The sequence below is a fragment of the Phlebotomus papatasi genome, chromosome 3, assembly GCF_024763615.1.
Source record: "Phlebotomus papatasi isolate M1 chromosome 3, Ppap_2.1, whole genome shotgun sequence".
Lineage (NCBI taxonomy): Eukaryota > Metazoa > Arthropoda > Insecta > Diptera > Psychodidae > Phlebotomus > Phlebotomus papatasi.
The window spans coordinates 1799474-1817407 of record NC_077224.1 but is presented as its reverse complement, the minus strand read 5'-3'; the positions used below and the strand labels follow the sequence as shown (position 1 = coordinate 1817407).

The 17934-nt window shown below is 34.0% G+C and overlaps 2 protein-coding genes across 2 annotated transcripts; one reads left to right on the top strand and one right to left on the bottom strand.

Annotated features, from left to right (window-relative positions):
* Positions 1-4040: 4040 nt before the first annotated feature.
* Positions 4041-4562, top strand: LOC129805168 (transmembrane inner ear expressed protein). The gene is made up of 3 exons (XM_055852923.1): positions 4041-4161; positions 4230-4382; positions 4459-4562. Exons 1-3 carry the CDS (start codon positions 4041-4043, stop codon positions 4560-4562), a joined length of 378 nt encoding a protein of 125 aa, XP_055708898.1.
* A 37-nt stretch (positions 4563-4599) lies between these two features.
* On the bottom strand, positions 4600-17748 carry LOC129806444 (probable actin-related protein 2/3 complex subunit 2). Its single transcript, XM_055855038.1, has 6 exons — positions 17466-17748; positions 13547-13640; positions 12956-13463; positions 12333-12424; positions 9290-9399; positions 4600-9202 (listed from the first exon to the last, which is right to left on the bottom strand). Exons 1-6 carry the CDS (start codon positions 17537-17539, stop codon positions 9175-9177), a joined length of 906 nt encoding a protein of 301 aa, XP_055711013.1. The 5' UTR covers positions 17540-17748; the 3' UTR covers positions 4600-9174.
* Positions 17749-17934: the final 186 nt, after the last annotated feature.

The following is a 17934-nucleotide window of genomic DNA, read 5'->3' as shown; positions in this document are numbered from 1 at the left end:
GGCTGAACGAATCAGGCGAATGTGGTAGGTATCTTGGCTATTCGCCGTCGCCCGTAGCAAACCGTTAAAACTCAAATTTTTCCACATTTTTATGCGACAAAAAAACACCCAAATATCGCACAAAATAACATAATAATTGTGTTCCTTTACTTTTAATTTTTATTTCAATTATTTTAATTTTTTATTCACTTTTGAATGCAAAATACGCGAGAAAATCGAAAGGTTGTAGCACATCCCAGTGGACAATTCACCTGTCTTATAATGCCTGACAGCTTGACAATTTGTAAGGCATTCCGAACTGATTATTTGTAAGGAGTTGCAACATAAAATGATCCTGGAATTGATTTTAGGAATTTTTTTTGAATCTTCTTTTTTCCTTTAAAGTTTAAACTTTCTTTTGACATCTTTCCAGACAGATTTCAGATAACGCGCACAATCACATAATCACAAGAAAAAAGTCCAGAGACGACTATTACGGGCTTCAGGACTTAGCCATCTGGCTTAATTCCTTTAATTCCTAATCAGGCACGATTTTTTACAAAATTGTTGTTTAGGATTGAATAAGGGCAAATGATTCACTAGATTTTGAAAAATCAGTAAAATTGCTTGTTATTTAGATTTTTGAAAACTTCGGGGACTGGGCTAAACCTCCAGTCTAAGGCCGGCGTTCATAGCCAAGTCAGTTCCTAACGCACTACAAACGCTGCTTAGCATTCACTGGTATCCACAAAACAAAGCTTAGTGGGTAATTTATTAAAAGTCGGACAATGCAGAAAGTGGGACACACTGAAAGTCGGACTATGAAAGGCAGTTATACAAATTGTTTTCGGTAAAAATCTCAAAAAATCAAAAATCTCGAAAGATAAAATGCCAAATGGGACGAAATCTCAAATGAGTTAAAATCTCTAAATCCAAAATCCCAAATGGATCGAAATCTCGAAAAACCGAAATCCTGAATAAATCAAAATCCCGAAAAGTCAAAAATCCTGAAATTCTAAGTCCCAAATGGCTCGGATTCCGTAAAAGCCAAAATCCTGAATGGTCCAAAATCCCGAAAAGTCATTAATTCTGAGGCAAAAAATCCTAAATGGGTCAATATCTTGAATAGACAAAGTTCTAAAGAGCCATTACACACATTAGATAATTTAGAATTGGAGCTTTATAGAATTGGAGGCTAAGGGCGCTAACATGGCTTTACGATAAATAGCAAAATTAATATGGCACGACTCAGCCTTAACATTAAGTACTTAATTAATGCCTTTTTAAAAGTCCTTAATTAAATAATTTGTCTTTAGGAATGTAGAAGCAATAAAGCCCGCAATAAGCAACAAAGGCTCTGCTTTGGCAAAATTCCCGCTCTTTCGAGACAATAGTCTCCTTCCCAGGACCAGAACGTCTGAGGGTGGTGAAGACGTCTGTCAGCGAGTATCTTATAGGACTTAGTAACGAATAGGCATGCAAGTAGAGAAAAGGAGAACTCTCTCTCTTTTCTTGGCGGACCGTTGTGCAGTGCAGACCGTGTTTAGGAATAGCTTCTCCAGTTTATTTGTTCACAAGCCGGTCTATTCTCCATTTAAATAAATTGTTAATCTGCATTGTCCCCACAGGATATTGCTGTGGATGAGACTTTTCGACCTTTAAAGCGAGAGGAAGAGACCAAGTCTTAGACAGAGACATTCAGAAGACATAGGATTAAGATGCTAGCCCTTCCACCAATCAGAGCGGACATAAACCTCGTCTCTCTTCCCGCAGGGAATTGGATAGACTTATTCGGGTTTCAGACTGGAGGTTTAGCCTAGTTCCCACATGTCTCGAAATCCTAAATAACAAGAAAGCGCCCCCAAAACAGTTATAGAATTAATTTTCATATAAAAATTAGTTATCGGTTATGAACCGATCCAATACCAGTTCATAACCGATTGGAACTGGTTCAGTTTTATAGGAAATTCCAAGACCTTTCTAACAACCCCAAACATGACCCCATTCGCCTGATAACTGCGCTCTCTAGTGTCATTTTAACTTTTGACCTTGAAAAATCGCTATTAGTAATGATTCAACGGGATTTTCGTATATGGACGAAATGCCCGCCTGGGTAATCTCTAAAACAGAGGCGTGCAAGAACCGTTGAAACCGAATAAACGTCAAATGAAGCATGTACGTCAATGGTCAAAACGCTACTATAACAAACTTATTTTGACGTTAATTCGGTTTCAACGGTTTCTTGCACACCTCTGCTCTAAAACATATCCAAAAATGAAGAAAATCGCGCGACGCGTTTTGGAGCAATCCCAAAAAACATAGTTTTGGAGGGGAAGGGGAGGGATGGGGGGAAAATGAAGGGCATGTTAACGATCCTTGGATCGACTTATGGGGAGGGTCTCCTGAAGGTCCCAAATCTCTATCTCTAAACGTTTGGCCTCAGGGAGCTGGCGACAGCCGGATGGACAGATGGACAGACTGACAAGCAGACAAACACAGCGTGACGACATTTCTCACTCAGAAATCGTCTGAAACGTCAAGATTTGTTGAGAAAAGGTGTCTCCGGGGGGTGGAATGTGGAAATCTTGGGGGGTGAAAAAATCGAAGGATTATATACTGCTCTCTCCGTAGAGTTCGAGCAGTAAAAAATCCCTAATTAAGAACTTACAGAGTTCCGGCTTGAGAGAAAACAGACTGAAAGAATTTGATATGAATTGCCTACTACTAAGAGCTAATTTCAGGATTAAGCTAAAGGATATATTTTAGTCACACCTGTGAAAGTGGCTCATGAACTTATGCAATCATCCAATAAAACTAAATAATAAAAATAAACTAAAATTAAAGATTGAGCTTTGGATAAAGTAAGAAGATTTTCAAAATAAACGTTTCAGTTTTGTTTAATTAAAAAAAATAATTAAGTGATGACACACTGTTTGTCTCTATGCACATTTCTTGATTCATTATGTCTTTTGAATACTATTTTTTATTTTGAAATATTTGTTCTTCGTGAAAAAAATAAATTTTATAATATATCACTGACGTTTTCAGAACAATTCCGCATGAACAACTTTTCCAGATTTATTATAAAAATCAACCATCCGAGAGAAATTATTAAAATTGAGATTCTATTTTCAGTTGAATTAAAATGCAATTGCGATATCGAATAAAGTCGTCAAGAATTAGAATCCAGCTGTTGAAGAAAATTCACATTAGATTTTAGTCGTTTCTTTTAAATTCAAACGCCAGAAAGTGCCTGGAAGTGCTTAGAAGTGCTGGAAATTACCTATGGCACTTCCGGAAGTGTGGAAGTCTTTGACGTTTTCCATATAAATTCAGAAAGTGCCTGGAAGTGCTTAGTAGTGCAGAAGTGCTGGAAATCACCTATGGCACTTCCGGAAGTGTGGAAGTCTTTGACGTTTTCCATATAAATTCATGAAGTGCTGGAAGTGGTGTACACGATTTTTCGACTAATATCTCCCCCTTGGTTGGCGCTGAAAATAGGCTGAAAATTGGCGCCAAAAATATATTGCATACATCACGGCGTTTCCATAACTTATCCCAAAGATATCTCTTGCAGATATGCAATTCTGTCGCTAACTCTTTCATATCAAAGTCCAGTTCGCGAATATTTGATTAATAAGCAAATTTCTTCATAGGGCACTTGCAGTTCCTCCGCCACTGAGTCAGTTCCAGCTTGGCTCTTGCACTAATCAGTACAATTCTAAATAAAATGTTTTAATTAGAAGGGCAATTTTGTGTGTAACTTATTTGAAAAATTCATTCAAAGCGGAACTTCCTGTAATTAAAAAATTTTTGCAGAATTTAAAATAGAAAAAAATGGACCTTCTCTTTAATTCTGAAGGCTGATAGCGCCCCAGGGAGTCAGTCGATTGATGCACATGGCCCTTATGAGCTTGAAACAGAAGGGAGGAGAGCTTAGAAAAAGCCAACCGGGGAGAGTACGAAAGAGAGGTGAAGAAAATGATGAATAATCAGCATGGGGTGCGCCCGAGCCACTCCTTATTCATCCAATTGTCGCATATTAATTTACGAAAGGAATCATGCTCAGTTGTCTGCTGTCCACGATGAACGACGAGCCAGATTGGCTGGAAAAGGAGGCTCTTGGTGGTTTTCGCTGGTGGCAGTTGATATTTTTGTGTGTCTCCGGAGCTCTGAGCTTTAGTAAAAAATCAATCTCTAAGTTGTGTGATCTGGGATTCTCAAGAGAGTTCTTACTTGTCTCTTTGTAGTCATTGTCTTGTGCTGTTGCTTCCGATTTCGGATTCCAAGGACAAAGCAGGACATTGAGGCTGATTATCAGCGAAGAAAAATTGCCAGGAAATTCAGGGAACGCCTAGCGTGTATTCACAATTCCGAAATGGATGACATGGATCTGCAGAAAGGTACATTGACTAAAAGGGCTTAAAGGAGAAGACACTTTTATTGTGACTATGTTTTCCACCTTCCCCCTGAATAAAGCCATTGAGCGAGTTCGTGCGGATTTTCTCGGGCCCATTGACGCCACTTCCGGAAAAGTCAACATTTTCGACGGCAAGTCACCCAAAAATGGTGTTCGGGTTTGAGGCTTTTTCAATTCCGAATTAGAGACTCACGCAGGAGTGATATCAAATAAACATTTTAATTTTTACCATTAATCCATTACATTGTATCATTTCGCGCTAGAATTCTTTTATCTTTTCATTTTCTTTTTAAATGTTATTCTCATAATTGATGTAAAATTTTAAAGATAATCTGGGATTTTTTGGCAGCTTTGACACACTTCACACTTTTTTTTTTCTCTTTCCGGGAAAAAGAAATTATACAATTATATTTATTAGTCCGTGTCAATATTCTTTCTTTTATATACTTTGTATCCATCAGTTTTTTTTGTGCAGATTTTTTTGCGATAGATTTCTCTCCTTCTCCCTCTTCCTCTGCTAAATATAAGAAATTTCTAGTTATTACAGTATTTACTTGTTTTCATCTTGTCCTCTAAATGTAGCATTTTTCTTTTTTTTTTAGTAATCTTTTTTATTAAATGTCTTCTTTCTTAGTTAAGTGCTTAAGGAGGTGTGAATTAGTGATTGTTGAGTTTTTCATTATCATAAATGGGGCATTCTAGAGAAAACTGTTCATTATTTCCATTCTATCGCTTGCATTTCCTTTTATATTAAGAATATATAGTATTTTTTTCTCATTTCTATATTAACAAATAGTCAACATACTTATTTAATACTACGTTTCTTTTTTTTCATATTAGGTAAATTTTTAATTGAATATTTTTCATCAGTTGTCGATTGTTCACTTACATTGTTAGACGAGAAAAGAGCAGACACATTTACCTTTTAACTGTGTTTTTCTTTTAAATTTCTTACTTGGAGATCTTTTATACTGAACTGTCAAATAAGCTCCGCCCATATTTCGTAGACAACGCCCCCTTTTAACGTCATGGGCAACACACAATAACTTTTGTTTGTAAACATGTTTTCATAATTTCCTATGAGAGAGAGCGAGATGACTAGATCTACGTTTCATTCACTCTCATTGAAATGTGAAAAACATGTTTACAAAACAAAAATTATTGTGCGCTGAGCACTACACAGAAAAAGTAATTTAAAAAATAATTTTAGTGGAAATTCACAAACATTTAGGGTAAATTAAGCTAATTCAAAACCTACTCCAAATGGAAACTTTTCGCTACTCTAAATGGAAACGTCATTATTTTCACGATAAATACAGTACTAAATTATTATTTATATAATTTTCTATAGGGTGGACTAACCACTTATCGCCATGTTTAGGAAAAACGGGAATTAATTTTATTATAACTTCTGAACCCTTATTACAAGATAACTCAAATTTGACACAAAGTTACTTAAATGCATTGGTTGCAGATTCGTGAAAACAATAGTCCTCCAATTGAACCCTGGACTGCTTAAAAAACTGATTTATTTCTGTGCAGTTATTGAAAAACTTCAGTTCTTCAACAGTTCGCTGCTGATGCTTAATATTCCCAATTTAGATATGAATTACAGCTTTTCTGGGCTTTTTGATATTCACTTCATAATTGAAAAAATTCTAAAAGGGGTCGACAAAAAGATTTCACAAACAGTACATGTAAAAAAGCACTATGATTATCGTATGTAATGATAATAAAACTGTTATCCTAGTAATATTTCCAGTGATTTTCGTAGCATTGTTCACTACTCCACCGGAAGTTGAATTTAACAAAGATTACCGTAAAAACGAGTAGATTAGTGAAAATTTTCTACCTGAATTATTAAGAACAAAAAAAAAAGGATAATCGTTGTAATAGTTGTAATAGTCACCTAAGAAGTTAAAATTTGAACATTGTGCCTGGATAATCTTCGGGAATATTACTATTTATAATCGTGTCACTCGTTCCTATTGCACAAGATAATTAATTATTTTACTCCTATTGCATAGGATAATCGTAGTATTTTTAGAATGGTAAATTACAATGGTCATTCTGTGTTTTTTTTTTTTAATTGAACTACGGAAATTTCAACTTGTTTTACTGTTCAATGGAATTATAACGATTATCCTTGTAATATTTTCAATAATTATCGTAGCGGTGTTCAGTTTTCACCTGAATTTTTAATTTTACGAAAATTATCGTAAAACCAAGTATAGACTAGTTGAATTTTCGAAAATAAAACAATAAACGCTGTAATAATCAACCAGAAAATTGAAATATCAAATGATAATAGCTGTAAATATAACCGGGATAATCGTGTTAGTCCCAAAACACACATTAATCGTAGTACTTTTTACAACAGTAAATTACAACGATTATCGCGCGTTTTTTTGGAACTCAACTAAAGAAATTTCGACTCTTTTTTTTACTGCGCAATGGAAGTATAACGATTATCGTTGTAACATTTTAAATTATTATCATAGAACTGTTTATATTTCAATTGAAGTTAAATTTTACAACGATTATCGTAAAGACGAGTAAAGATCAGTTAAATTGACGAAAATAAAACGATAATCGTTGTAACAAGTCAACCAGAAAATTAAAAAATGAAACATTTGCTACAATAAATTGTAGCAAATATAACTACAGAGTAAAAACGAGATGAAATTGGCAGGTTGAATTCCATTAGTTGAATTGAACTAGTTGAAATTTCGAATTACAAACCACTAAAAAAATCAACTTTCAAGTACAAAGGAATCATTTAGATTGCAAAACTAGTAAAATTAAACTCTCGGTAATGGCCTACGTACAATAAATAGTAGTAATAATTACTATAATAGTAATAAAATGAAGCAACAAAATGGCATAAACTTCATTTAACTGACTGATTGAAAATTTCCACGATTATCGCGTGTAATAGAATCAATTCGATTTTCGTAGTAATTTTTCAATCAATTATCGCAGCAAAAAGTTCAACTTTCAACTAATTTCGTTTGAACTCATTCTTCTTCTTTTTATTTTGTGTAATTTCAGTACAATTGTTGAAGGTAAATTCAACTTAGTTTGCTTTTCAACTATGAAAATTCAACTTGTTTGCTTTTCGATTTTGCTTACTACGATAATCGTTGCAAATTTACTACAATTATCAATGCTCTCCCATTACACGCTATAATCGTTGTAATTATTTTTTACTGTGTAGTAGTATAATCGTGTTACTTCCATTACACACAATAATCGTAGTACTGTATACATAGGAAGATTACAACGATTATCGCGTGATTTTTTTGGAATTCAACTAAGGAAATTTCAACTCTTTTTTACTGTGCAATGGAAGTGTAACGATCATCGTTGTAATATTTCCAATGATTATCATAGAACTGTGTATTATCGTAAAGACGAGTAAAGATCAGTTTGTATACCCGAAAATAAAACGATAATTATTGTAATAGTCAACCAGAAAATTAAAATAGCAAATGATAATCGTTGCAGTTGTTTTACTTGAAAAAATTGAAAAATGAACAATTTGCTACGATAAATCGTAGAAAATATAACTAGTAGTATAATCGTGTTACTCCCATTACACTCGATAATCGTAGTACTTTTTACATTGAAAAATTACAACGATTATCGTGTGATTTTTTTTGGAATTCAACGAATTCAACTAAGGAAAATATAATAATAGTAATATAACTATTATCGTTGTAATATTTCCAATGATTGGCGTTAGTGTTCATATCCAACTGAAACTTGAATTTTAAGAATATTATCGTGCAAACGAGCAAATATTATTTCAATTCAAGTAAAAGTAACTCGAAAGTTGAAATTCCAAATGATAATCATTGTATTCGTTGTACTTTCGGTTGAAAAATTAATGTTCTGCTCCGATAATCTTGTGAAATATTACCACGATTATCGTGTTAGTCCCGTTGTACATGATAATCGTAGTACTTTTTACATTGGAAAATTACAACGATTATCCTTTAATTTTCTGGATTCCAACAAAGGAAATCTCAACTCGTATTTACTGTGTAGAATAGTCTAATCAGTCTAATCAAATAATTTTATATGAAGGACCTGATATGGAAGGAAAGGACCGCGAAATCTTACCAACAATACCAAATATAAAGTAAAACCAAATTTGATCACAACTCTTTATGGGGCGGGGCCTAAAATAATTCGTAGATGAAATATTTCAGAAAATTTAACCCTAGTCTCTTTGGAAAGTAAGAAATTTAGAAGAAAAAAACGTGACGGTAATGTAAAGTAATGCCGAAGAGTTATGTAAACACCTCTTCATCATTTTCTGAAAACGTTAAAATGCACGAAAATTTCTCACATTACAATACGATCATAATCTGAATCATTGGAATTCTGTGTCTATTAGCATTTCGCCATTGCCGAACTATACATTTTTTTATTGATTTAAAATAAACTGAGGATTAAAATAAAAATTAAGAATCACATTTTACAATAATGTTGTGAACAGTGTGACTAAAAATGTAAAATGATTTCATCTTCTGCATTTGTCCATTGAAATTCTATTATTTTTTTCTCCTTTTTTTTAAAGATTAATGAAAAATATTTCATTTAAATTACTAATTACTCGACATTTTCTGTTATCTGCATCAAAATTTCTCATTGTAACTTTTTAATTTCTTTTTTTCTAAACTTCTTTCTTTTTTTTATCAAATGCCTTCCCTATCATACATGCTTTTGTTTTTCAAAGTTTATTAGTGAAACTAGATGAATTCCCATGATCATTCCTTCCTAACAAAAGTTCTACCACTGCAAAATCAACAAGAAAAAATGTTATTTATCTTGTAGAGAAAAAAAATATAGAGGAAATATAAAGATAATAAAAATAAAACTCACGTAATGGTTTTCTTTTCTGTAATTTTTGGCTCAGGACGAGCTCGGTTGAGCACCTTGAGGAATTCTGTTGTTTTAGCTCGCATTCTCGAGTGGATGTATGCCTTCGAACACTGCAAACAATTCCACATGTCAGTTTGATTATACAAACATTTCTAACTCTTCAGCAAAAAATTATATCTAAACATTATATCATATCAATCAACCATCATCTTCACAAATTAACTATTAAACCTTTTTTTTGCATTTCAAATAAGAAAGGAAGAAATAAGAAGACAAAAGAGTATAATTTGTTGAATTTTTAAATAAAACTTCAATAATATTTACAACATTATTCTTTGTGGAAAACGAAAAGAGAAATCTCAAGTCAGCAAGAAAGCAACTTGTAAATAAATCGAATTTGTAACTAAAGAACCCAATTGTAGCTTTATCTATTTAGCAATTTTAATTGCAATGAACTAGGTGACATTCTTAACAATCTTACCTACTATAATCCCGACAATTCAATTCAATTCAATACAATTAAAAAAGATATTGACTTGCGGTTTCCGGAAAAGGTTATTTATATCTGGTGAAAATTGCAACTTTAGTATGTTATGGCTGAACCCTAAAACTTTCAATCAGTACCAAACTTAAGGTGCCCTGACCTCCCTGACCCGAGCTATAAGGGTCCAAAAAATTTTTCTTATAATGACCATTACTCCGGTTCTAATTGTTAGAATTTAAAAGGTGACGGCATGTTGCAAACCTCTCGCGAAATGCCACTTCCCCTTCTAACATCGAAAGTTCAAAAAAACTACCGCTAGAGGCGCTATTATTAAAAAGAAAACTTTTAAATTTTCTAAGTAAAATAACTCGAAAACTCCATTGTTCATTGGGCTCAAATTTTAGTATGTTGTAGCCGCATATTATACCTAACGAGCAAAAAAATACTTAAGTCGATCGATAACCCCTGACCCGAACTATAAGGGGTCAAAGTTCTAAAATTGACCGGCCTCTATCTCCCATTCTAATTACAGTAGACTCTCTCTCAATCGGGCAAATGGGGCAAAATGTCATCCAAATTATCGAGAGATTTGGGCATCAAAATCATTATAAATAATAAATACAGCGAAATACAGGAGAAATACAGCGGAAATACAGCGAATTTGAACAAATTTGCTTTAAAATCAAACGTAAAAATTGTCAACAAAATTTTGCGCCCAATTGAAAAAGAGCCGATTGAGTGAGAGTCTACTGTATACTCTGAGCCTTTTGTTAAAATTTCTTTGGTAACGGTACATTTCCAACCCTATGATTTTCAGTAACCCTGGCACCTTTTTTAAGGAGAATATTTCTTTAAAGGAGACACAACGACGCAATACTTCTAATGGAATTAAAGGACATTCGAGGGTATTTGAGGAAAATCTGAATAACTACAAGGAAAACGGACATATAGGGGTATGGTTTCTTCTAGGAAAATATTCCTTGAGTTCTCCTTTGGCACTGACAACTTACAATATACCGTTATCGAGAAAGAAAACAAGTTTCATAAAAATAATTCTACCTATTTTTAAGAACTTTTATTTTAAGATATCACAGAAACTTGACGCGACGAACTATAAGTTTCTTCGAGAGATATGTTAAAGACACACCAAGGACTCCCAAATTACCAATGGTTTCCTGTCATACGATTTTTTCTTCATTTTATTGTCCCGTAATCGTCGAATGCTTTAAAACGCCATTAGTTTGTATGGGAGCCACCAGATAAAATAGTCAAGGGTAAAATCTAAAAATATATCATTTAAAGCTTAGGTCGCACATTAACTTTGATCTGAATTTTATTAAGATCCGTTACACTCTGTCCCGACATTATGCACTTCGGGATTATGCACCTGACGGAATTATGCACATACAATTATGCATGTTTGCTTACAATTGGGAGTCAATTTATGAAATCATTTTTGAATTACGCCTGAATGTATACTATTTTGTGGCGCGGGAAATTCGAAAAAAACTATGCTTCTTTTTCAGAATAAAACTTTAATTTCTTTTATTAATATAATTTTTTTAAATATTCTAACTATTTATTGAAGATCTCTGGCCAAAAAGTACTATTTCTTAATGCATTTCTATTAAAAAGTTGAATCTTTTTGGTTGAACTACTTTTACTCCGCACAAAATTCGTTCTACGGCCGATTTACTCAAAAGAAAGCCCCTGCAAGTATACAGTTTTTTTCGATGCATAATGCCATTGCGCACGTTTTTTCGGTCCCGAAAATGTGCATAATCCCGGGACTGAGTGTATATTTAAAGCTTAGGTCGCACATTAACTTGACCCGAATTTCATTAAGATCGGTTAAGCCCTTTTCGAGTAATAAATTGACAAAGTTGTGAATTTTCAGAAGGATATCGCTAATTTCTCAAGGACTGACAGTCCTTTCTGACACGGGTCTTGGCAATTTTTAAGTCATACAACAATATCTACAAAATGGGCCTAGTCCCATCTCTGGCGAAGGGCTGGACCAGCTCCCACACATTTCTGCCCACTGTCCTTTCTTGTTTTAAGTATATTTACGATAAAGCTTCCAAGTATTAATCCTCTTATCAAGTTTTGGGCTGGGCTTTTTTACAGATTAAAATTTTATTCTAAATTTTTAAAAGCAAATAAAATGAAAATTAAATAAATTATGGAAAATATTATTTTTTTTAATTATTTTTTCAAGGAACTTAAAACTTATTTCTTCATAGAGTTTAATCAGGATTTTTTACGAATTTTTTTTTAATAAACCAGGGAAAAGCTTTTTAAAAACATTAAAGAATTATGGGAAAAAAATGAAGTGTTCGAAGCTATAGATAGAGTAATGTGCAAAACCTGAAAGCCCTAACAGAATAATTTGGTATAATTTCTAATTCGAAATTTTGAGATTTCCTCACTGTTTTAGATGGGCAAAAGAAAACAATCAAGAAGAAGTGTTCTTCATTTTCTATTTGCCCATCTGAAGCTGTCCATATTTTAAAAAACAACATGCATATTTTCGTAAATAGTAAAAGATGGTAAACTCACCTTAATATGATAGTGCAAATAGTGCCGGAACATGTGTATCAAATTTATCGTATTATCCCGTGTCTCTTTATTTGTGTGTCGTGGGAAGAGGACTGTGGAAGGAAAATGGAAATAATTAGTACATGCCAGCCCTGCCAGTCCTTAAGGATTAGTTTTTAGAAATTACACTGAGAAAAAATGGCGATTCACTTTTTTTTCCTCATAATTTTAACACGTTTTAGGTGTAAAAATATATCAAAAATTTTTAATGTTAATTTTACACCTTTTTAAGGGTAAAATTAATATGAAAAAGGGTAACTTTAACCCCTAATATACCTAAAAATCATAATATTTACACCGATTTCGGATCAATAATGCAGAGTAAAATTAACATTTACCCTGCAAGGAAAGGTTTATTTTACCCTGCAGTATTTATCCGAAATCGGTGTAAATATTACCCTTTTCAGGTGTATTAGGGGTTCAAGTTACCCTTTTTCATGTTAATTTTACCCTTAAAAAGGTGTAAAATTAACATTAAAAAATGTTGATATATTTTTACACCCGAAAAGTGTTAAAGTTCTGAGGAAAAAAAGTTAATCGCACCCTCGTTTTTTTCTCAGTGAAGGATCAGGAGGAGCCCTTACCAAAGGTGACATAGCCGATGTTATCTCCTACACGTGCATCAGAATTGGCCAGTTCCAAGGGTGGTTCTCTATGAGAGAACAGTACTTGGGGTGCCGTATGAGATGCTCGTCGGCCCTCACGAAGTTCCTGCATGAACACTTTACCCAGTACCACATCGTCCTCATCGCGAAAGATTGTGCTGAAGACGACAGTGACACGATCAGCCTTGGCCTCCACATACATCGTCTCATCATTGCGATAATTGATGACAGCTCGTTTCTGACCCTCTTCCCCTTGTTCCTGGAAGTCAAAGTACTTCTCGAACACCGAAGCAAAGCAATTTCTCTTGAGCAGTCCAATTCTTTGGGCTACTGCCTCCCAATCATCCGGAATATTTTCCAAATCAATCAACACTGATACATTGTACCCATCTTCAGTGTCTGTGAGCAAATCTCCATATTCTCGCCGCAGTAACTCATCGGCTCCATGTTCCTGGAGCTGTTTGTAGAACTTGAGCGATATACTCGTCTACACGATTGGAACAAAAACCCAGAAAAAATTCCCTTTTTTTACATTTCATTCTGGTACCAGGGAGAAGAAAAGAAACTCACCCTAACTTTAGTCTTGTCTCCATTCACATTGGAAATGTGGAAGAGCACCCCATCAAAGTCCGCCACTTTGACATCAATCGACTCTGGTCTCTGCCTGCAAAAGGGAAGAGATACACGCGAAAGAGAGGCCGGCGTGAGTATGGTTTTGTGGGTGTGAAGTCATTGAGATCTTTCAAGGTTTGCTGGATTTCCGCGAAACTGCTGCACCACAGAGTTATGCTTCGTTAGACAGAAGCACAGCATAATTACACATTACACCAAACATCTCTCCCTCACACTCTTCTTTTCTTTCTCTTTTTCTTTTTTAACCAACTTTTATTCCGCCCGGCACCACAAACGGGAAGGATTTTGGGGCATTCATCGCACAAATAATTGTACAAATTGTACAGCGAATAATAATATTTGGAAAATTACAATTAAGGCGGTAGTATGGTAAATTGGGTAAATTAATCTAATTCAAAACCTGCTCCAATTGGAAATTTTTCGCTACTCCAAATAGAAACGTCATTGTTTTCATGATAAATTACAGTACTAAATTATTATATTTATATATTTTCTATACCATAGTTTCATTATTTAGTTAATTTTGCTCCAAATAAAGCGAAAATCCACTCATATTCACAAATTTTAATTTGTTAATTTCTCAGAAAAATTAAAAGTGTATCTTTTCACCATTGAATTTTTCATCGATCGACTATGTTTTCCAATGAAAAAGACAACACGGTGATTGTTATTTATTCGTTTTTTCTTACATTTACGTAATATTTCTGGCAAAATCATGTGAAATTAAGTGTTAATCTTTATTGTTAACGGTACGTGAAGTTTTCAAGTGAAATAATTACGATAGACTTTCGCTAATTCGGCGCTTTTAAGATCGGGCTACTTTTTAATTCGGGCAGCAGTTACATTTGAAAAACATTTGTTGTCATTTTTCAAGTTTGATTATGATTATCAAATGATTCAAATATGCTTAAATTTGGCAGGGTTTGTCTTAAGGCGTCTACACATTGGGAGCAATTTCCGTCAAAAATTGCGTTTTTGACAGAAATTTGACGTTTCCCCCTACAACGCTGTAGAGAATTTCTTTCAAAAAAGCAATTTTTGACAAAAATTGCTCCCAATGTGTAGAGGCCATTAGTTTTGATGTGATTTGCATTGTTATAGGATTTTCAAGCAATTTACGATATATATGAGTGTGTAAACTCAATATGCGTATGCAGATGAATAAAAAAACCGTTTCATTTCAAAAAGTTTGTCGCCCGAATTTCTCTCTAATTCGGGTGACATTTCGGTCCCAAATGCCCGAATTTGAGAGAGTCTACTGTACCTTTCGTGAACAAAAAGGTTTTTTTCTGAAGTGTTTGCAAATGCTTCAATAGGAAACCCCGGAAATATGATTTTCTTGGAGAGATTTTCTTTTTGTTTTAGATGGGAAAGGACAAAAGACCAAGAATAAAAACAAATCCTGCACTCAGGAGCAACTCAACAAGGTTTTGGAAGCTTTTCGTCGCGGTTTCATTTACACTGTTTGTCTCCAATTAGAAACTTTCCCTTGTCTCCATTTGGATTAATTTGTTTCCAATAGAAGCATTTTACACTCGCGTATTTTTCTTGTATTTAAGAAGTTTTAAAATTATATCTAAAGAATTTTCACTAAACAGTAACATTCTAGAAGAGTCAAGGAGCAAATTTATGTAATTCTCTTCAGAAAAGATATGAACTTAATGTGTTGAATCTTCTGTCAAAGTTCAAGCATGTGGAAATGGTTTTAAATTAGGACATTTACCCTACAAAATATTTTTTTAATTTATTTCTGTGCAGTTATTCAAAAAATTCAGTTTTTGAATAACTGGGTTTGGAAAAAATACAGAAGAAAATCCCAGAAGATCTGTGATTTCCTGGAGGGAACCAGGAGAAATCTTTTGACCAACTTGGATATTCTGGGTGTATTCGACCAAGTGCACGACTAAATTCCAGAGGAACTGTGATTTCCTGGAAGAAGCAGATGAGGAGTGCTAACTAATCTGGGTTCTTGGAAGATTTGACAAAATGTACAACGAAATTTCATGAAACTGGGATTTTTTGAGGAAGCAAGAAAAGATGTGTTCTGAGTTGGATTTTGATCTTGGAAGTGTTTTCATTCATGAACAAGGAAATCTCAGCAGTTCTGTGATGTTCTGAATTAAGAAGAATCCACATCATTAAAAAATATTGAAGGAAATATCAAATTTAATTTAATATTTTGAATTTATTTGAAATTTTTTTTCAATGTGGCTTTGAAAATTTTTATTGACATTATTTGGCCTAGTATGTAGCCATTCAAAACAATGAAATAAAATAAAAAATGCTTCATATTGAAACAAATATTGCAATATTGAAACTATTATGTCAATAAATCTTTGCAATGTAGAGGCAATCCTTGCCAATATTGGATATTGAAAATAAATATTGCAATAAATTTTATCTAGTGTTCGAGAGAAAGAGAATGAAGGAAAATGATACAAAAAAATGAGTTATGCCCTAGACGAGACTTAAGCCGAGAGACGGTTTAGTGGAAAATGATGGAAAAATAGTTTAATCATTATTGCGAATATAAGTGTGCTAAGACGTCTCTCGACTAATCCTCAGGTCTGTCGAGGGTTTAATTCTCCCGATTCTCCAAAAGTGTCTCGGCTTTCGAATTTCGAATTTTCAAACTAAATTTCTGTGCAAGGTTGGAAAAAAAAAATTAAATTTTCGACGAAAATTGCTCCCAATAGAAGCCTTTAAATAATTGGAATTACCGAGAGTCTACTGTATTTCCGAAAAATTGTCTTTCGGTTATCGAAACCCATCTTAATTTTTTTTAAACCTCAGCTGTTGATGAAATATTTAAGAAAAAATTTTTAAGAGTTGATCAGTGATTATAAAAGGGAATTGAATTGGAGTTGGAATGTTATGAATGTCGGTCTTTGCTGTCTTTGCCCTGTTTTCTTTTTTTTTAAGATTGATCCATTTTGTTGGCTTTTCGAAACCAATCTCCGATTGACTTTTCCCTTGAGGAAAATCCGGTTGCAAATGCTCGGCATGCTCGGATTCTATTCAAAGTATCTTTGGGGATTTTTTTTATATTTTTAATTGCGACTAATTAAACTTTCCAGCCAAGTAATAATAAATTCGAAACTATATACCTCTTTCTTTGATTAAATCAGAAACCTCTAGGTTCAGAAACCTAAAGAAAATCCCCTTTTTATTATCATTCTTATCAGGGAAAAATAGATAAAGCTCTGTGTAATCTAAGTACACGGTATTTTCTGTTTACGATTCTTTGTGAAGTTTTTCGTTAAACTTGTACAAATTTATATGAATTGACGCACCCCTTGAAAGTGAGACTTGCAATGAGCAGTTTGTCCTCTTATCAGGAACAAATTGATATGGATTTTGCTATAGGCGAGGCCCCAAAGTCATCATCATCGAAATATTCCACGCCTTTTGGTGGAAAATTGATGGCAAATACCTGAAGAATTGGGACTTTCCGCCTGAGAAAACCGGTTGATTTTCCGCCCAAAAAATGGCCCTGATTCCGTGGGAGAGCATTTTATGGGCCCTGGGAGGCCAGAGAGATTTGGAAGTGTTCTCTGGGTGGACTTGTCCGTCCACAGGAGACACTTCCTGTGCTATGAGGCATAGCAGCTCCTCCCAGGAGAAAAACTTTTGATATTTCTGGAGATTTTGAGCATATCGTTCGCCGCATTTGTGACTCATCACACCCATGCTCTCTCCACTTTCGCCCACAATCCTCATGTTGCAAGCCCCCTTTTTTCTTGCCACCCTCAAAAATACCACAAAATCCCCATCTCTGCAGCATTGGGCAGTTCCATGGCGTTCTCTGGGGACTCCAGCAGCGATTGAAAGATGGAAAAATGATGGAAAAACTTACCCAGCGAGAGCATTTTTGAATTTCACTGTAAGAGTTTCCTCCACTATTTTGTTATTGATTTCGAGTAATATCATTTTTACACATGAACTCTGTCCTAAAATGTATTTATCTAACTATCTAATAATATTCTCCACTAGTTAACATTTGTAAAGTGTATCAAAATAGGCGGAAAATGCGGAAAAACTCTCCAGGAAAAAAAATCTTCACGATGAAAATTGATAATTTTTTTTTGACAGGGTGACGTCACGCAGACAGCCGATGCCAATTCACCACTATCCCGAATGAGAAATTCACCACTCGATTTACCTAAATGTTTTTTTATATAAAATTAATAGTTTTTTATGGCATTGGCGACGATAAATTATTGGATTTTACATTAATTTTACTTTTCTTAAATCATTTATAATTTTTTGTCAATTTCGTTAAGTTTTCAAAAAAATCAACAATATTTCCGAAGGATTCGGAATAC